Source organism: Oncorhynchus kisutch, linkage group LG6 (assembly GCF_002021735.2).
Source record: "Oncorhynchus kisutch isolate 150728-3 linkage group LG6, Okis_V2, whole genome shotgun sequence".
Taxonomy (NCBI): Eukaryota; Metazoa; Chordata; class Actinopteri; order Salmoniformes; family Salmonidae; genus Oncorhynchus; species Oncorhynchus kisutch.
In genome coordinates, this window is record NC_034179.2 from 23,022,373 (window position 1) to 23,043,471 (window position 21,099).

Genomic DNA, 21,099 nt, shown 5'->3' on the forward strand with positions numbered 1-21,099 from the left:
AATTAATCAGAGAGGCAACAAAGAGACCAAAGATAACCCCGAAGGAGTTGCAAAGCTCCACTGCGGAGATTGGAGTATCTGTCCATAGGACCACTTTAAGCCAAACACTCCACAGAGCTGAGCTTTACGGAAGAGAGGCCAGAAAAAAGCCATTGCTTAAAGAAGAAAATAAGCAAACCCGTTTGGTGTTCGCCAAAAGGCATGTGGGAGACTCCCCAAACATATGGAAGAAGGTACTCTGGTCAGATGACTAAATACAGGGAAATTGTTGAGGGAAACCTGTTTCAGTCTTCCAGACATTTGAGACTGGGACGGAGGTTCACCTTCCATGCTTAGGAAAACCCTAAGCATACTGCTAAAACAACACTTGAGTGGTTTAAGGGGAAACATTTAAATGTCTTGGAATGGCCTAGTCAAAGCCCAGACCTCAATCCAATTGAGAATCTGTGGTATGACTTAAAGATTGATGTACACCAGCGGAACCCATCCATTTTGAAGGAGCTGGAGCAGTTTAGCCTTGAGGAATGGGCAAAAATCACAGTGGCTACATGTGCCAAGCTTATAGCGACATACCCCAAGAGACTTGCAGCTGTAATTGCTGCAAAAAGTATTGCCTTTTGGGGCTTTATGCACGCACGAATAGTTATGCATGCTCAAGTTTTCATTTTTGTTGTTGTTGTTTGTTCCTTTTTTCCACATTTTGTCACGTTACAGCCTTATTCTTGAATTGATTAAATTATAATTTTCCTCATCAATCTACACACAATACCCCATAATGACAAACTGAAAACAGATTTATAAAAATGTGAAAATGTATTAATAATAAAGAACAGATATACCTTTCGTTACTCTCCTGTGAGGATCCAAGGATCAGGTTACAGGGGAAGAGCTTTCAATAGAGCCCCCTCTGCGGGTGAGGGGTAGTAATGACAGCTCGCGTCGATTGTAAATTGTCGATTGTAAATTGTAGGCAGCATGTTTCTTTGTTACAGAAGAGTTTGCCTCCCAAAACTTCAACATCAAACAATGAACACTGGGACAATGTATTTCAACATCCGAATGTTGGGAATGATAATAGGTGGAATATGGAAATTAGTCTATTTTGTGATGTCATTAAAATTGTCATAAAGGCATTGTAACAAAACATTGCAATTACATTACTTGAAGACTTTTTACACTGTGTACATCTGGTTTAGAGGTCGACCGATTAATCGGAATGGCCGATTAATTAGGGCCGATTTCAAGTTTTCATAACAATCGGAAATTGGAATTTTTGGACACCGATTTGGCGGATTATTATTATTTATTTTTTACACCTTTATTTAATCTTTATTTAACTAGGCAAGTCAGTTAAGAACACATTCTTATTTTCACCTTGTCAGCTCGGGGGATTCAGTCTTGCAACCTTACAGTTAACTAGCCCAACACTCTAACCACCTGCCTCTCATTGCACTCCACGAGGAGACTGCCTGTTACGCGAATGCAGTAAGCCAAGGTAAGTTGCTAGCTAGCATTTAAATTATCTTATAAAAAACAATCAATTAATCATAATCACTAGTTAACTACACATGGTTGATGATATTACTAGTTTATCTAGCGTGTCCTGCATTGCATGTAATTGATGCGGTGCGTATCGTTGCTCCAATGTGTACCTAACCATGAACATCAATTCCCTTCTTAACATCAATACACAGAAGTATATATTTTTAAACCTGCATATTTAGCTAAAATATATCCAGGATAGCAGGCAATATTAACCTGGTGGAATTGTGTCACTTCTCTTGCGTTCATTGCACGCAGAGTCAGTGTATATGCAACAGTTTGGGCCGCCTAATTTGTCAGAATGTTACGTAATTATGACATAACATTGAAGGTTGTGCAATGTAACAGGAATATTTAGACTAATGGATGCCACCCCTTAGATAAAATACAGAACGATTACGTATTTCACTGAAAGAATAAACTTCTTGTTTTCGAGATGATAGTTTCCGGATTTGACCATATTAATGACCTAAGGCTCGTATTTCTGTGTGTTATTATGTTATAACTAAGTCTATGATTTGATAGAGCAGTCTGACTGATTGGTGGTAGGCAGCAGCAGGCTCGTAAGCATTCATTCAAACAGCACTTTCGTGCGTTTTGCCAGCAGCTCCTCGTTGTGCGTCAAGCATTGCACTGTTTATGACTTCAAGCCTATCGACTCCCGAGATTAGGCTCGTGTAACTGATGTGAAATGGCTAGCTAGTTAGCGGGGTGCGCGCTAATAGCGTTTCAAACGTTACTCGCTCTGAGACTTGGAGTGGTTGTTCCCCTTGCTCTGCATGGGTAACGCTGCTTCAAGGGTGGCTGTTGTCGTTGTGTTCCTGGTTCGAGCCCAGGGAGGAGCGAGGAGAGGTTAATGAAATACAAATGGTATAGAGAGAAATAGTCCTATAATTCCTATAATAACTACAACCTAAAACTTCTTACCTGGGAATATTGAAGACTCATGTTAAAAGGAACCACCAGCTTTCATACGTTCTCATGTTCTGAGCAAGGAACTTAAACGTTAGCTTTCTTACATGGCACATATTACACTTTTACTTTCTTCTCCAACATTTTGTTTTTGTAATTATTTAAACCAAATTTAACATGTTTCATTATTTATTTGAGGCTAAATTGATGTTATTGATGTATTATATTAAGGTAAAATAAGTATTCATTCAGTATGGTTGTAATTGTCATTATTACAAATACATTAAAAAAATCGGCCGATTTATCGGTATCGGCTTTTTTTGGTCCTCCAATAATCGGTTTCGGCTTTTTTTGGTCCTCCAATAATCGTTATCTGCGTTGAAAAATCATAATCAGTCGTCCTCTAATCTGGTTTACATCCATTACGTTGTGTAGAAAATATCAAGGATAAAGAGAATGTGTTTGTGACGATTAAGATTGTGATTTTAGTTCTCTAACAAGATCATAGTAAATTATCATACATTACCTCGTAACCAGAGAGCATGTCAGCATGACGGAAACTCCCCTTTTTACCCAAGGGTTTAAAGGGTTCTGTTAAAAATGAACATATCAGACTAAAACAGACCACAGCTGTAGCGAGGTCTAGGATAGTCACTACCACAGAACGCAACACGAGGTTGAAGAAGACAAAATAACCTCTAACAATCCAATGCTACGGTTCAGTAGGTGTATCTAAGTACTGTATCTAAGAAGATGAATTTTAGTAGGATCGGTTATTCTCTTCAAATCATCGTTGCCTGCACTGCTTTCATCACCACTCTGGGATCATCGACACGGCTGATTAGCCGTCCTCAGGAGACCACTCTTCCAGAACGAGTGCAAGTAAACAGACAACTAAGAAGAAGGACATTGTGACCTCTTGTGGGCAATCAAAGAAGAAGAAGGCCATCCGAAATAAGGCCCAATCAAACCCTTGTCAATTTACGTAAATAATGCATGTAAATACATGCATTACTTCTTCCCCAAAAGAGCGGCCTTTCTGGGCAAGGTATTAGGGCTACTGTAAGTGTAGTTTGCAAATGTATCCAAGTGTTGCTTCTCTTTCTCGCTTTCTCTCTCTAACTCTCCATCTTGTGTAACAAGTGTCATATTGTGTTAGTCCATTAGGGACCTGTTGTCATCGCATTGAGTTTCTAATCGATAAGCTATAACAGGATACGCACACGGTATCATTTAGTTTCTTAGTAAATAAATCATCAAATCAATTTGTGTGGTATAGAATGATCAGTGAGACTCAGATTTCTGCAGATTCACGAAGTCGGCGAGGTTCAAAAGGACACTGATATGAGGAAATGATTCATTAGTTGACTTTTGATTTGTATTGTATATTTATTTTTAATTCCAGGCCCCCGTCCCCGCAGGAGAGCTTTTGCCTCTTGGTAGGCCGTCATTGTAAATAAGAATTTGTTCTTAACTGACTTGTCTAGTTAAATAAAAAACAAGTTAATTCGGGAGACGGTAACCTGTTAAACTTTTTTCCGTGGTGCACCAATTTCCTAATGAGTTCATTGTTACGTGATTCATTTAATCTAATAACAACTAAACATAGTGGGTAATTATTCAATGAATAACAGTCATCACATTAATGATAGTCACATCATGACATACCTTATTTGCATAAGTATTCAGACCAGTGGTGTAGCTTCAGCCGGGGCAGCCGGTGCGGTCGCACCAGGGTGATATCAAAATGTGTTAAATTGGATTCCTTTTTCAAATGCAGTTCAAGTGCAGCCATTTCTAGCACAAGCAATGTAGCGGGACCAGAAGAGGATGTAGGTTTATCGTCGCCAGCAGCAGCTTTTAGCGGGTCAAGTGAGCCAAGGCCAAGGTGTTCCATCGTGCCAGAAGAAGCAACTTTGACAGAGGAGGATACAGGTTGTCAGGTATCGGTGGATACGACCCTGAGCACAAGCTATCCCCGGGCGGGGAGGAAGAGGAGCAGGGCGAGGCTAGAATCGTGGCGGCTGAGGAAACAGGTGGAAGTGGGACAGACAGCCTTTTTACCTATCCAACTGATGGGACATTATGCAACAAATGTGGAAAAGTTAAACGGCATGTTATTGCATTAGGCTCGTGTAAGCCTGCTGGCCCATTCCCAAGAGTTGACGAAAGGCAGTGTTTTTCCAAGTCATATTACACCACTACAACCAAGGCTGGAATCAAATTACCACGTACATGGCTATGTTATTCGGTCAAGCTAGATTGCGCGTATTGTTTATCTTTCTGCCTGTTTGGAGATCGGAGTGCCCTTTTCTTCTCTGATGCGTGGGTGAATGGGGTGAGAGATTGGCGCCATCTAACATCCATACTAGCATGTCATGAGACATCCCAAATTCACATGGGTGCCTGTTTGGTATATGAGTAATGAAGCTCAATGGCACTATTGACGCAGAAATGGAGAGAGGCGTGGGGTAACGCAGAAAATATCTGGCGACAGATGCTGGAACGCATAGTTAATGTAACTCTCACACTTGCATCATGTAATTGGCGTTCAGAGGGCACCGTCGAAAGCTGGGGCAGGCCAACAGTGGGAATTTTCTCAGTATAATTGAACTGCTGTCATTTTACGACCCAGTTCTGAAATAACTTTTAGAACGCCCTGCAGGATCCGTTAAATATCTCAGTATTTAAATCCAAAATCGGGTGATTTATGTCTTAGCCGAGTGAGTGAAGTGTGACATTCAGGGAGAGATGCAGGACGCCCCATTTTTGTCTATTATAATGGACAACACCTGTATCCACAGTAGACCAGTTAAGACAAGTTTATCACTATGTGAGAGTGATGAGGGATGCAAATAATGTCGCCACAGATCTGACCATCACAGAGTCGTTTTGGAGACTTGCTGACATATCAGCAGCTGAGCAACTTGATTTTGGAGTCCACCTGTGGTAAATTACATTGATTGTGCATGATTTGGAAAGGCACACACCTGTCTATATAAGGCCCCACAGTTGACAGTGCATGTCAAAGCAAAAACCAAGCCATGAGGTCGAAGGAATTGTCCGTAGAGCTCAGAGACAGGATTGTGTCGAGGCACAGGTCTGGGAAAGGGTACCAAAAAAATTATGCATCATTGAAGGTCCCCAAGAACACAGTGGAATCAATCATTCTTAAATCGAAGAAGTTTAGAACAACAAAGACTCTTCCTAGAGCTGGCTTCCTGGCCAAACTGAGCAGTCGGTGGAGGTGGGCCTTGGTCAGGGAGGTGACCAAGAATTCGATGGTCACTCCGACAGAGCTCTTGAGTTCCTTGGTGGAGATGGGAGAACCTTCTAGAAGGACAACCATTTCTGCAGCACTCCACCAATCAGGCCTTTATGGTAGTGGCCAGACAGAAGACACTCCTTAGTAAAATGCATATGGCAGTCCCCTTGAAGTTTTCCAAAAGGCACCTAAAGGACTCTCAGACCATGAGAAATACGATTCTCTGGTCTGATGAAACCAAGACGGAACTCTTTGGCCTGATTGCCAAGCGCCACGTCTGGAGGAAACCTGGCACCATCCCTACGGTGATGCATGGTGGTGGCAGCATCATGCTGTGGGGATGTTTTTCAGAACCCAATCGAACATCTCTGGAGAGACCTGAAATTGGCTGTGCAGCGATGCTCCCCATCCAATGTGACAGAGCTTGAGAGGATCTGCAGAGAAGAATGGGAGAAACTCCCCAAACACAGGTGTGCCAATCTTGTAGCGTCATACCCGAGGCTGTAATCGCTGCCTAAGGTGCTTCAACAAAGTACTGAGTAAAGGGTCTTAATACTTATGTAAATGTGATTTAATTATATATATTTTTTATATAAATTTGATAATTTGTTAACCTGTTTTGCTTTGTCAATTTTGGGTATTGTGTGTAGTAGATTGACTAGGGGGAAAAAGGATTTAATCTATTTTATAATAAGGCTGTAATGTAACAAAATGTTGAAAAATTCAAGCGGTCTGAATACGGTCTTATTTTGGTCATATTGGTCCGCAGGCCTATAAAATGGGGGCCACATTTTGCCCATCCTGGCTTACATGATGAGATTAGTATTTTATAGACGAAGGAGCGAGTTTATTTGTATTTGTCATATGCCAAGCATCGGTTTTCATGTCACCAGAATAAGACACCTCAATATTTATTGGAAAGGAGTATCAAGCTCATCACCTTGCACTTTCACCACCCTGTGAACTTCATAATTTGTCATCTATAGCTTAATAAACTGCATGCTTTCCTGTCATCGCATGACTCCATGTTTACTTTGATATGATGGTTATTATATCAATATTTGCACATTAGTGTTTTCACTGACAATTATCGCATAATTTATTTTACTGACAGAAAAAGATCCCAACTTGTCTAGCATATTTTGTTCTCTCTACATTTCGAAAGTTTACTGAAAAATGTTCCGTTTCCATTAGGCCTGTCATGACATTTTTTTTATCTGATGTACTTTACTCACATAAAAAGGTTGGATTTAAACATGCTTAATGCCAAATAAAAATCCTACACATTATTTGCCTCCTTTTAAAGATCATCGGGTTTCCAAGCCCAAAAACATTATCATGGTGTCTTTTTGTTCTAGTTTCATGAGGAATCACCAGTAAAGCCTTTTATCCCATTACTGTAATTTGGACGGCAGGTAGCCTAGTGGTTAGAGCGTTGGGCCAGTAACCGAAAGGTTGCGAGATCGAATCCCCGAGCTGTCGTTCTTCCCCTTCCCCTGAACAAGGCACTGTTCCAAGGCTCTCATTGTAAATAAGAATTTGTTCTTAATTAACTGACTTCCCTAGTTAAGTAAAGGTAAATAATTACTATACTAGCAGTCATACTGAGACCAAGGTCTCTTTTACAGATGAGCCCTGAATTACATAAATTACAGTAAATACACAAACATCCATATAAATACAAGATGCAAGCAGTTCTTGATACCTGAATACACTTGAAAGTGATTTGTTCCTGACGTGGAATATCTCTTATATTCAGTTTTCTCTATTACTTCAGACTTCCAATGGTTGCTTGACTCCAAACACTGAACATTTAATTTGATTTCATTCACTCTATATCACAGGGGGGTTTGCAATTGTGTTCCTGGTACGAACAAGCCAGGGGCTCCGCTGTGCCCTCAAGAGGATGTATGTCAACAATGAGCACGACCTGCAGGTGTGCAAGCGAGAGATCCAGATTATGGTGAGTTGCTGTGGGATTACCCCACGGCATGCTTGAAAAAGGAGCTATTATGTCTAGTTCTCTCCTTTGCTCACATGAAAACACATACATGACACGCATACAGGCAGCTCTACAAACTGCAGCATGTTATGTATCAGCAACGAGGATTTGCACCCAAATGATCCTCAGGAGACAAAGTTGGAATTTGAGTGGCATGATAATGTTCACTCTGTCTTTTATTGTAATGTGGTTGTCCTTGTGCTCTCGCAGAAGGACCTGGTCGGCCATAAGAACATTGTTGGCTATCTGGACTCTAGTATCACCACTTGTGGAGGAGGAGATGTGTGGGAAGTGCTCATCCTCATGGACTACTGTAAAGGTGAGTGCTTACTGAAGGATCTGTGTTCAATCAAGTGTAGTTCATTCCTCAAAAGTGACTATGAAAGGTAGAAATAAAGGTGGGCCACTGTCACTCCACTTGTAGTCCACATGAGGGCGCTTTCTGTCTAACTATATTCTGTCCTCCATATAGGCCTACGGCTGGGGTGGTGAATTTCTTTAAATGTTGTGTTTAACCGTTCAGGTGTAGATAATGTGATTGTTTAAGCGTATCTCTAGGAAATACTTGTTTTAAATCAGAGCCTTGTTTTTTTCAGGACTGTTCAGATCAAACATTTCTTACTTCTGTCTTTGTATCTTTGCAACTCATTTGACTTCTGTACTGCACCAGGTTGTTTTCCCAGGATGTGAATGCATGTTCAAACTTGCAGTTCTAAGAATGTATAAAATAGGCCTGCGTGAACTAAAAACCTACCCCCTTTAAGAAAAATATGTGTTTCCTTTGAACTGTGAATGTTGCCATTCTTTTGCAAGTGTTGTTATCCATTGTGACATTGGGGTTTCTAGCACTCTTTCACTCCAAGGCTAACTTTACGTATCACGCTAACAGCTAGTCAAGCACGGCCAATCTGGGGTCATAGACAGGACAGACAGCTAATCATAGACAGGACAGACAGCTAATCGTCTTCGCAGTGGCAGACCACATGTAACAACACATGCACAGGATCGATACATCCGAACATCACACCTGCGCGACACGTACAGGATGGCAACAACAACTGCCCAGGTTACACCAGGAACGCACAATCCCTCCATCAGTGCTCAGACTGTCCGCAATGGGCTGAGAGAGGCTGGACTGACGGCTTGTAGGCATGTTGTAAGGCAGGTCCTCACCAGACATCACCGACAACAACGTCGTCTATGGGCACAAACCCACCGTCGCTGGACCAGACAGGAATGACAAAAAGTGCTCTTCACTTGCCTATGGGCACAAACCCACCGTTGCTGGACCAGACAGGACTGGCAAAAATTGCTCTTTGACGAATTGTGGTTTTGTCACATCAGGGGTGATGGTTCAGATTCACATTTATCTTTGAAGGAATGAGCGTTACACTTTTAGCCACTTAGCTAGCAAGTTAGCAAACCAAATGCTTAGCTGGAGCCCCTGAGCTGGATGTAATTTATTTGAGACATCTTAGATTTTTTATAGTTCTACTTAACTTATAGTTAGTTATAAGCAGTGGCGCAGCACGCACCCCAGCAGCCCACTGCAATGTTGAAAATCATATTGTTGGTATTTTGAAACACCCTGGTATACGGTATATTGCTCAAGCCTAGTGAGCTTCCACATCACAGCTATATAACACCATGTGCAACCACTGAGTAAAGGCCCCTATTGTGAAGTGGTCATTTTAGATTATCAAGAGACTGAGTCTGAGTGCAAGATAGGTGTGACTGAGTGTGGCTGTAAGCTCCATTCCCAGTGTGTGTTCAGTAATGAATTTGTGTGGTGTATCTTTGCAGGAGGCCAGGTGGTGAACCTGATGAACCAGCGTCTGCAGACAGGCTTCACAGAGGCAGAGGTACTGCAGATATTCTGTGATACGTGTGACGCTGTGTCTCGACTGCACCAGGGCAAGACACCCATCATCCACAGGGACCTTAAGGTATGCAGAGGACAGATGTATGATTTTAATTTGATCACCCAGTTGCAGGAGAACTTTCCTGCAATGTGGGAAATGTAAAACTTATAGTGTATTTGAGGTTTAAAAAAGCTTCTGAAGTTTGTAATTTCCACTTTGATATTTCAGACATGATTTTCCCTTACGAAAAATGTATCAACCCCCCCCAAAAATTCCATTAATTATAATTCACATGAAAATTCACTGTTGCTGCAGGATTATTTTCCTGCTGTAGCGAACGGGCTCAAATTAAGATCCTACATCTGTAGGAACCCTCTCCTGTGTTTTCTCCCACCTTCCTTCTCTGCTCTTGGTCCCTCTCTCCTCATCTTCTTATTGGCTTAGTCTTGCTGTTATATAGGCAAGCTGTTACCGGTATTTATATATGCCATTCAGCAGACACATTTTTTTATCCAATTCACATTATATATTTTTTAAATAGCGTGACCATTACATTACTCATTCTGTAGTTCTCTGGCTCTGTTTGACTCTTCTTCTCCTTTGTGTTTCTGCAGGTGGAAAACATCCTGTTACATGATAAGGGTCACTACGTGCTGTGTGACTTCGGAAGCGCCACCAATAAGTTCCAGAACCCACAGACCGAAGGAGTGCCAGTAGTCGATGAGGAAATAAAAAAGTTTGTGAACCGACAGTCAGAAGTTTACATACAACTTAGCCAAATACATTTAAACTCAGTTTTTCACAATTCCTGACATTTAATCCTAGTAAAGGTTCCCTGTCTTAGGTCAGTTAGGATCACCACTTTATTTTAATAATGTGAAATGTCAGAATAATAGTAGAGTGAATGATTTATTACAGCTTTTATTTCTTTCATCACATTCCCAGTGGGTCAGAAGTTTACATATACTCAATTAGTATTTGGTAGCATTGCCTTTAAATATTTAATTTGGGTCAAATGTTTCGGGTAGCTTTCCACAAGCTTCCCACAATAAGTTGGGTGAATTCCTCCAGACAGAGCTGGTGTAACTGAGTCAGGGTTGTAGGCCTCCTTGCTCGCACATGCTTTTTCAGTTCTGCCCACAAATTATATATAGGATTGAGGTCAGGGCTTTGTGATGGCCACTCCAATACCTTGCCTTTGTTGTCCTTAAGTCATTTTGCCACAACTTTGGAAGTATGCTTGGGGTCATTACCCATTTGGAAGACCCATTTGCGACCAAGCTTCAACTTCCTGAATGATGTCTTGTGATGTTGCTTCAATATATCCACATAATTTTCCTACCTTATGATGCCATCTATTTTGTGAAGTGCACCAGTCCCTCCTGCAGCAAAGCATCCCCACAACATTATCTTGCCAACCCTGTGCTTCACGGTTGGGATGGTGTTCTTCGGCTTGCAAGCCTCCCCCTTTTTCCTCCAAACATAACGATGGTCATTATGGCCAAACAGTTCTATTTCTCCAAAAAGTATGATGTTTGTCCCAATGTGCAAACTGTAGTCTGGCTTTTTTATGGCGGTTTTGGAGCAGTGGCTTCTTCCTTGCTGAACGAACTTTCAGGTTATGTCGATATAGGACTTGTTTTACTGTGGATATAGATACTTTTGTACCTGTTTCCTCCAGCATCTTCACAAGGTCCTTTGCTGTTGTTCTTGGATTGAATTGCACTTTTCGCACCAAAGTACGTTCATCTCTAGGAGACGCGTTTCCCTCCTGAGCGTTATGACGGCTGAGTGGTCCCATGGTGTTTATACTTGCTTACTATTGTTTGTACAGATGAACGTGGTACCTTCAGGCATTTGGAAATCTCTCCCAAGGATGAACCAGAGTTGTGGAGGTCTACAATAGTTTTTCTTAGGTCTTGGCTGATTTGTTTTTATTTTCCGATGATGTCAAGCAACCAGGCACTGAGTTTGAAGGTAGGCCTTGAAATACATCCACAGGTACACCTCCAATTGACTCAAATTATGTCAATTAACCTATCAGAAGCTTCTAAAGCCATGGCATAATTTTCTGGAATTCTCCAAGCTGTTTAAAGGCACAGTCAACTGTGATACAGTGTATTATACGTGAAATAATCTGTCTGTAAACAAGTGTGGGAAAAATTATGTCCTTACCGACTTGCCAAACTATAGTTTGTTAACAAGAAATTTGTAAAGTGGTTGAAAACTAGTTTTAATGACTCCAACCTAAGAGTATGTAAACTTAGGACTTCAACTGTATATGCGTACCATTTCCTGCCATTTCATTTTTTTTTTTACATTTTATTTTACAGCCATAGAAAAGTCCTTTCAAAGTCCACCTGAGCCGAGCCTTTTCGAAATTAGTGTTAGTTAGATAAAGCTTATGATGTTCATCTTCCTGTTTGTGACCTTGTTCTGTTCTCTCTCAGGTACACCACTCTGTCATATCGTGCTCCTGAGATGGTAAACCTCTACAACAGCAAGATTATCACTACTAAAGCTGACATATGGGTGAGTGGATGTTGTATTTTAGATCTATGCTTTAGTCATGGTATCAGTGCCAGCTTCTGATTTGTATGGGGCTTTTTTACAATACACTTTTCAGCAATTTGTCACAGAATGCCCATGAAAATGTTATAAAATATAAATAAACTAAATGAAAACTTATAGCAAGTCTTTGGCCAGTGGCAATAGTTGGTACAGTAGGACATTTGAAAATACATATTTGTGTGGAGAAGACTTTCCCATCTTGTTTCTCAAGGCATTTGGATGTTTGTTCTAAATGTTATATAACTTAATTAGTGTGTGTGTGTGTGTGTTGAGGCAGGTAGCCTAGAGGTTAAGAGCATTGTGTTTGTGTGGTGTGTGTGTTCCCTCCCTCCAGGCAATGGGCTGTTTGCTGTATAAGCTGTGCTACTTCACTCTACCCTTTGGGGAGAGCCAGGTGGCCATCTGTGATGGCAGTTTCACCATTCCTGACAATTCCCGCTACTCCTACGACCTGCACTGCCTCATCCGTCAGTGTTCCACCACTCACTGTATCTGCTATGAAAATTAGTGTAGATTCTACAGTGCCATTACATATTTTAGAAGTACACTATATTTACAAAAGTATGTGGAAACCCCTTCAAATTTGTGGATTCCGCTGTTTTAGCCACACCCATTGCAGACGGGTATAAAATTGAGCACACAGCCATGCAATCTCTATAGAGAAACACTGGCAGTAGAATGGCCTTACTGAAGAGCTTAGTGACGTTCAACGTGGCACCGTCATAGGATGCCACCTTTCCAACAAGTCAGTTTGTTAAATGTTTGCCATGCAAGAGCTGTAAGCTGTGTTATTGTGAATTAGAAACAATTAGAAACAATTAGCAACAATGGCTCAGCCTTGAAGCGCTAGTCAACACAAGCTCACAGAACGGGACTGCTGATCGAATCGTGTTTAAAAATCGTCTGTCCTCAATTGCAACACTCACTACCGAGTTCCAAACTGTCTCTGAATGTAACATCAGCACAAAGCTGTTCGTCAGGGAAATGGGTTTCCATGGCCGAGCAGCCGCACACAAGCCTAAGATCACCATGCCCAATGCCCGAGTGTCGGCTGGAGTGTTGTAAAGCTCGCCGCCATTAAGGCAGTGGATACGCATTCTCTGGAGTGATGAGTTATGCTCCACCATTTGGCAGTCCAACGGACTAATCTGGGTTTGGCGATGCCAGGAGAACGCTACCTGCGCCAATGCGTAGTGCCAACTGTACATTTTGGTGGAGGAGGAATAATGGTCTGTTTTTCATGGTTCGGGCTAGGCCCCTTAGTTCTGGTGAAGGGAAATCTTAATGCTACAGTATCAAATCAAATCAAATTGTATTAGTCACATGCGCCGAATACAACTGGTGTAGACCTTACAGTGAAATGCTTACTTACGAGGCCCAACAATGCAGTTAAAAGAAATACGAATAAGAAATACTAGTAAGAAGTAAATAAAGAGCAGCAGTAAAATAACAATGGCGAGACTATATACAGGGGCGTTTCGGTACAGATTCAATGTGCGGGGTTACCGGTTAGTTGAGGTAATATGTAAATGTAGGAAGTGGTTTTAAAGTGACTATGCATAGATGATAACAACAGAGAGTAGCAGCGGTGTAAACGAGGGGGGGGGGGGGGATGCAAATAGTCTGGGTAGCCATTTAACTATTTACCGGTCTTGTTAAGAATTCTGATTACTTGGGGGTAGAAGCTGTTTAGATGCCTCTTGGACCTAGACTTGGCACTCTGGTACCTCTTGCTGTGCAGTAGCAGAGAGAACAGTCTCTGACTAGGGTGCCTGGATTCTTTGACAATTTTTAGGGCCTTCCTCTGACACCGCCTGGTGTAGAAGTCCTGGATGGCAGGAAGATTGGCCCCGGTGATGTTCTGGGACGTTCGCACTACCCTCTGTAGTGCCTTCAGATCGGAGGCCAAGCATTTGCCATACCAGGAAGTGATGCAACCAGTGATGCAACCATGCTCTTGATGGTGCAGCTGTAGAGCCTTTTGAGGATCTGAGGACCCATGCCAAATCTTTTCAGTCTCCTGAGGGGGAATAGGTTTCGTCTTACCCTCTTCAAGACTGTTTTGACCCTCTAGACATTTCTGAATTATTCTAGACGATTGTGTGATTCTAACTTGGTGCAACAGTTTGGGAAGGCCCTTTCCTGTTTCAGCATGACAATGCCCCCGTGCACAAAGCAAGGTCTATACAGAAATGTTTTGTTGAGATTGGTGTGGAAGAACTTGACTGGCCTACACAGAGCCCTGACCTCAATCCCATTGAACACCTTTTGGATGATTTGGAACGCCGGGCCTATGAGCCAGGCCTAATCGCTCAACATTAGTGCACGACCTCACTAATGATATTGTGGCTGAATGGAAGCAAGTCCCCCCAGCAATGTTCCAACATCTAGTGGACAGCCTTAACCAGAAGAGTGGAGGCTGTTATAGCAGCAAAGGGGGACCATCTCCATATTAATGCCCATGATTTTGGAATGAGATGTTCGATGAGCAGGTGTCCACATACTTTTGTTCACTTAGTCTATATAGTATCAGTTCTATACAACATGTTACCTCTTCATCTAACCATGCTTAATCTACCCATTGTGGGTTAGTCAGTGTGTTGCTTTTGTCTCTTATGTTGTGGTTTGATTGGTGTCTGTCTTTTTCTCTCTCATTTCCACCTCTCCTTCTCATTTTGTTGGTGTTTGTCAGGGTACATGCTGGAGCCCGACCCTGACAAAAGACCTGACATCTACCAGGTGTCCTACTTTGCTTTTAAACACGCTCGTCGGGACTGCCCTGTTCAGAATGTTAAGGTCAGTCTTTCTCTGCTTTGCGGAAAGTCTACACTGAGTTTTCAAAACATTAGGAACACCTTCCTATTATTGAGTTGCACTGCCTTTTGGCCTCAGAACAGCCTCAGTTCATTGGGGCATGGACTCTACAAGGTCTCAAACGCATTCCACAAGGATGCAGGCCCATGTTGACTCCAATGCTTCCCACAGTTGTGTGAAGTTGGCTGGGTGTCCTTTGATTGGTGGACCATTCTTGAGACACAGGAAACTGTTGAGTGTGAAAAACCCAGCAGTGTTGCAGTTCTTGACGCACTCAAACCGGTGCGCATGGCACCTACTACCATACCCCGCTCAAAGGCGCTTAAAACTTTTGTTTTGCCCATTCACCTTCTGAATCGCACATCTCAATTATCTCAAGGCTTAGAAATCATTCTTTAACCTGTCTCCTCCCCTTCCTCTACACTGATTTAATAAGGGATTATAGCTTTCACCTGATTTCACCTGGTCAGTCTATGTCATGGAAAGAACAGGTGTCCTTAATGTTTTGTACACTCTGTGTATGTGGGTCAGTCAATCTCTGTGCTAGGGTGTCTCTCTCTAGTGTTTCCTGTATGTTTGTCTCTCTCTCTGCTCTGAGATTGGCCTCAGGGCCAGATCTACCAATGTTCTATTCAATCCATGCCTGAATCTAATGAATGTGCTTGTCATATGGATCCATTCCCTCCCAAATATGAATTTACAATACTTTTACCTCTAATCATATAGAACTCTCCAATTCCTGCTCAACTCCCTGAGCCAATCAAAGCCAGCGAGGCTGCTGCAGCAAAGAAGAACCAGAGCCAGACACAGAGTAAGGCAAGGTAGGTTTGTGGTGTTTGTTATACAGGGGGCTGCCTGAGTAATCTTGTAGTTGTTGTTATTATACGCAGCAGTATTGACGCCAGTATCCATGTTTTTTTAGTTGTGTGTTCTCTGTTCTGCTTTAACATCATTCATAAGGTAATTTCATACCATTGACATCTTGTTCCAAGATGGTGTAGCAGTCAGACGTCATTGTCTTGTCTCGTCCCATGTGTATATATCTTTTCCTTCGCATTATTTTTTATATTTTTCCTAAACCGCAACTTCAAAATACTCTCCTGCAACCCGCCTCACCCAATGTGGTGTGGATCCTTTTTTTTCTTTCCCTAAAGTATTTCTATTTACCTCCGAACTGGAATAACTCAACTGAAGCTAGCTAGCTACCAGCTATCAATCAGCTAACCACTGCTAGCGGTCATCAGCTAACCTTTAGCTCGGAAAGCTCTTGCCAGTTTGTACAATGCGCTTCAAACCAGAGCATACCGGACCAATTTTTCTCTCTATATCACCGGAGTCCTACCACAAACTCTGAATCTTTTCATCTGGATCATTACAGCTAGCTAACCGCAACCCGGGTTGACTACTCCTGGCTAACATTTCTGTCCCGGAACTAGCACCAACTAGCCTGGGGCTAGCCCATGCTAGACCCATCCCCCGGCTCACTCCTGGGCTACAATATCCGGACCTCTTCTACTGCCGGTACGGGGCACGGAACCCCGCCGATCCTCTATGACTGGAATACCAACATAATCTGCCCGAGGATTCCAACAGGACCCTGAGGTGCAATGCCCGCTGAAGGCCCATTCTGCTAACCTGCTAGGCCTGCTAGCTACCTAGAGCTACCTGGAACCCTACTAACTCCACGACTGGTCTATCGACGTCACCGCACAAAGAGGCAAAAACAGACTTACCCCCATCGCGACGTCCGCTTCGGCCTACTAACTATTATCATGTTAGCATCGGCCTGCTAACTGTCTGAATCGCCGTGTTCCCAGTCAGCCCAACCATTCACTGGACCCATATGTTCACTTGGCTACGCATGCCTCTCTCTAATATCAATATTCCTCGTCCATTACTGTCCTGGTTAGTGATTAATGTCTTATTTCACTGTAGAGCCTCTAGCCCTGCTCAATATGCCTTAGCCAACCATGTTGTCACACCTCTTACATATGCAATGACATCACCTGGTTTAAACATCTCTAGAGACTATATCTCTCTCATAATTTCTCCATGCCTAGGTTTACCTCCAATGTACTCACATCCTACCATAACTTTATCTGTACACTATGCCTTGAATCTATGGTATCGTGCCCAGAAACCTGATTGTTTTACTCTCTGTGACGAACGTACTAGACGGCCAGTTCGTATAGCATTTAGCCGTACCCTTATCCTACTTCTCGTCTGTTCCTCTGGTGATGTAGAGGTTAATCCTGGTCCTGCAGTGCCTAGCTCCACTCCCCAGGTGCTCTCATTTGTTGACTAATGTAACCGTAAAAGCCTTGGTTTCATGCATGTTAACATTAGAAGCCTACTCTATAAGTTTGTTTTACTCACTGCTTTAGCACAGTCTGCCAACCTGGATGTCTTAGTCGTGTCTGAATCCTGGCTTAGGAAAACCACCAAAAACCTTGAAATCTCCATCGCTAACTATAACATTTTCAGCCAAGATAGAACCTCCAAAGGGGGTGGTGTTGCAATCTACTGCAAAGATAACCTGCAGAGTTCTGTATTACTATCCAAGTCTACCCAAACAAGTCGAGCTTCTACTTCTAAAAATGAACCTTTCCAGAAACAAGTCTCTCACTGTTGCCGCTTGCTATAGACCCCCCTCTGCCCCCAGCTGTGCCCTGGATACCATATGTGAATTGATTACCCCCCATCTATCTTCTGAGCTCGTGCTACTAGGTGACCTAAACTGGGACATGCTTAACACCCCGACCATCCTACAATCCAAGCTTGATGCCTTCAATCTCACATAAATAATCAATGAACCTACCAGGTACAACTCCAAATCCGTAAACACGGGCACCCTCATAGATGTTATCCTAACTAACTCGCCCTCCAAATACACCTCTGCTGTTTTCAATCAAGATCTCAGCGATCACTGCCTCATTGCCTGTATCCGTAATGGGTCTGCGACCAAACGACCACCCCTCATCACTGTCAAATGCTCCCTAAAACACTTTTGTGTTTAGGCCTTTCTAATTGACCTGGCCGGGGTATCCTGGAATGACATTGACCTCATCCCGTCAGTAGATGATGCCTGGCTATTCTTTAAAAGTGCCTTCCTCACCATCTTAAAAAAGCATGCCCCATTCAAAACATTTAGAACTAGGAATAGATATAGTCCTTGGTACACTCCAGACCTGTCTGCCCTTGACCAGCACAAAAACATCCTGTGGCGTTCTGCATTAGCATCGAATAGCCCTCGTAATATGCAACTTTTCAGGGAAGTTAGGAACAAATATACACAGGCAGTTCGGAAAGCTAAGGCTAGCTTTTTCAAACAGAAATTTGCGTCCTGTAGTACTAACTCAAAAAAGTTTTTGGACACTGTAAAGTCCCAGCTGCCCATTGCTCTGAGGCTAGGAAACACTATCACCACCGATAAATCCACTATAATGGAGAATTTCAATAAGCATTCCTCTACGGCTGGCCATGCTTTCCACCTGGCTACCCCTACCCCGGTCAACTGCCTGGCACCCTCTACAGCAACCCGCCAAATCCAGATAGCTGATGTTCTGAAAGAGCTGCAAAATCTGAACCTCTACAAATCACCCGGGCTAGACAATCTGGACCCTCTCTTTCTAAAATTATCTGCCGAAATTGTTGCAACCCCTAGTACTAGCCTATTCAACCTCTCTTTTGTATCGTCTGAGATTCCCAAAGATTGGATAGCTGCCGCGGTCATCCCCCTCTTCAAAGGGGGTGACACTCTAGACCCAAACTGCTACAGACCTATATCTATCCTACCCGGTCTTCGAAAACCAAGTTAAAGAAACAGATCACCGACCATTTCGAATCCCACCGTACCTTCTCCGCTATGCAATCTGGTTTCAGAGCTGGTCATGGGTGCATCTCAGCCACGCTCAAGGTTCTAAACAACATCATAACTGCCATCGATAAGAGACATTACTGTACAGCCGAATTCATCGACCTGGCCAAGGCTTTCGACTCTGTCAGTCACCACATTATTATTCGCAGCCTTGGTTTCTCAAATGATTGCCCGCCTGGTTTACCAACTACTTCTCTGATAGAGTTCACTGTGTCAAATCGGAGGGCCTGTTTTCCGGACCTCTGGCAGTCTCTATGGGGGTGCCACAGGGTTCAATCCTCGGGCCGACTCTCTTCTCTGTATACATCGATGATGTTGCTCTTGCTGCTGGTGATTCTCCGGTACACCTCAAACGCAGACGACACCATTCTGTATACTTCTGCCCTCTCTTTGGACACTGTGTTAACTAACCTACAGACGAGCTTCAATGCCATACAACTCTCCCTCCATGGCCTCCAACTGCTCTTAAATGCAAGTAAAACTAAATGCATGCTATTCAACCGATCACTGCCCGCACCTGCTCGCCCGTCCAGCATCACTACTCTGGACGGCTCTGACTTAGAATACGTGGACAACTACAAATACCTAGGTGTCTGGTTAGACTGTAAACTCTCCTTCCAGACTCACATTAAGCATCTCCAATCCAAAATTAAATCTAGAATTTGCTTCCTATATCGCAACAAAGCATCCTTCACTCATGCTGCAAAACATACCCTCGTAAAACTGACCATCCTACCGATCCTCAACTTTGGTGATGTCATCTATAAAATAGCCTCCAACACTCTACTCAACAAACTGGATGCAGTCTATCACAGTGCCATCCGTTTTGTCACCAAAGCCCCATACGCTACCCACCATTGCGACCTGTATGCTCTCGTTGGTTGGCCCTCTCTTCATACTCGTCGCCAAACCCACTGGCTACAGGTTATCTACAAGTCTCACCAACTCTCACCTTTTTCCCCCCAGACTGACAGACCCCATCCCCACCACTGAGACCTCCATCACGCCCCGGCAGAGGCCCAAAGCGGGCCATGCCCAGCCCAACGCTGGAGTCCTACCCATCCAGCCGGCTGCCCTCACCCCTCGCAAACGGGCCAACCTACCTGCCGGAGGGGCCCTTCCTCTTGGTATGTACCCACCCTCACTCTGCCTATTTACTGCAACTACTATGCTTGAAAATATGGAGAGTGGTACTCAGTAATGTGTTGTATTAGATTTGTCCCAAACATAACACTTTGTACTCCTGAACTTATTTAGGCTTGCCTTAACAAAGAGGTTGAATACTTACTGACTCAAGACATTTCAGCTTTTCATTTTTTATTAATAAAAATAAATAAATAATGTATTTCCACTGACATTATGGCGTATTGTGTAGGTCAGTGAAAAAATATTTGTAAATTAATCAATTTTAAACTCAGGTTGTAACACAATAGCATCTAAGTGTGTGAATACTTTCTGAAGGCACTGTAGCTACTCAAGAGATAAACAGAAGTGACTGAGGTAGATTCTCTACCCTAATGGCAATAGCTAAGTTGGAGAAAATGGAAGTAAATTAAGATGGCAGACAGTGGGCACTAGCCATGATAAATAAATGTATGCCTAAGTGGGCATGTAACCAAATAAGCTAACTAGTTAACATCGAGCTGGACCTACACTGACCTAAAACAGTTGTTTTGCCCTCTTTTCTCTCTAACTCAAAGAAATGCCTTTTTGGGTGCAAACTGTTCAGAACATACCGGCCAAATTTGGTTGAATTATTACAAAAATTCGATCTTAGTTATATTTAGTCAAACATTATATTGCTCTCTTTAGAAACAAATGACTGGTATGCTTAGAATGTCTCTCAACAGTTTCATCTAATGAGGTCTTGCCAGTGATGTATATAGCATGCAATATATTTTCTTAGTTTCATGGCTTGTATAGTAAACATATTCTGTATTCCTTGCAGGAGTGAACTTAAACCTTGCCCAGCAAGCGGCAGCCCTCCAATCACAGAAGGCACAGAAGGCACTTCAGCCAGCGACCGGCCAATCACATAACCCTCCCAGTGAGGCAACACCCCAGCTGGGTGGAAAGCCCCAGGCTGGTGCTCAGCAGAAGCAGGTAAACTCAGGCAGCCAGCTAACACCCAAACTCACAGCCATACTACCCTGCATCCCACTCCTGGCTTCTCTCTGAAGCTAAGCAGGGTTGGGTCTGGTCGATCCTTGGATGGGAGACCAGGGGCTGTTTGTATCATGCGTCTCAGAATAGG

At 42.9% G+C, this 21,099-nt stretch overlaps 1 protein-coding gene across 8 annotated transcripts in view; it reads left to right on the top strand.

Annotated features, from left to right (window-relative positions):
* The window catches only part of LOC109892539 (AP2-associated protein kinase 1), a 46,663-nt gene that overhangs the window by 12,525 nt on the left and 13,039 nt on the right, over window positions 1-21,099 (top strand). For all 8 annotated transcript variants that reach the window (XM_020485136.2, XM_020485140.2, XM_020485134.2 and 5 more), the window contains exons 2-11: window positions 7,564-7,682; window positions 7,932-8,040; window positions 9,525-9,667; window positions 10,198-10,319; window positions 12,034-12,115; window positions 12,489-12,621; window positions 14,847-14,950; window positions 15,695-15,789; window positions 19,812-19,972; window positions 20,794-20,948. In XM_020485136.2, coding sequence (XP_020340725.1) covers window positions 7,564-7,682; window positions 7,932-8,040; window positions 9,525-9,667; window positions 10,198-10,319; window positions 12,034-12,115; window positions 12,489-12,621; window positions 14,847-14,950; window positions 15,695-15,789; window positions 19,812-19,972; window positions 20,794-20,948 — 1,223 coding nt within the window. The remainder of the gene's footprint in view (window positions 1-7,563; window positions 7,683-7,931; window positions 8,041-9,524; window positions 9,668-10,197; window positions 10,320-12,033; window positions 12,116-12,488; window positions 12,622-14,846; window positions 14,951-15,694; window positions 15,790-19,811; window positions 19,973-20,793; window positions 20,949-21,099) is intronic.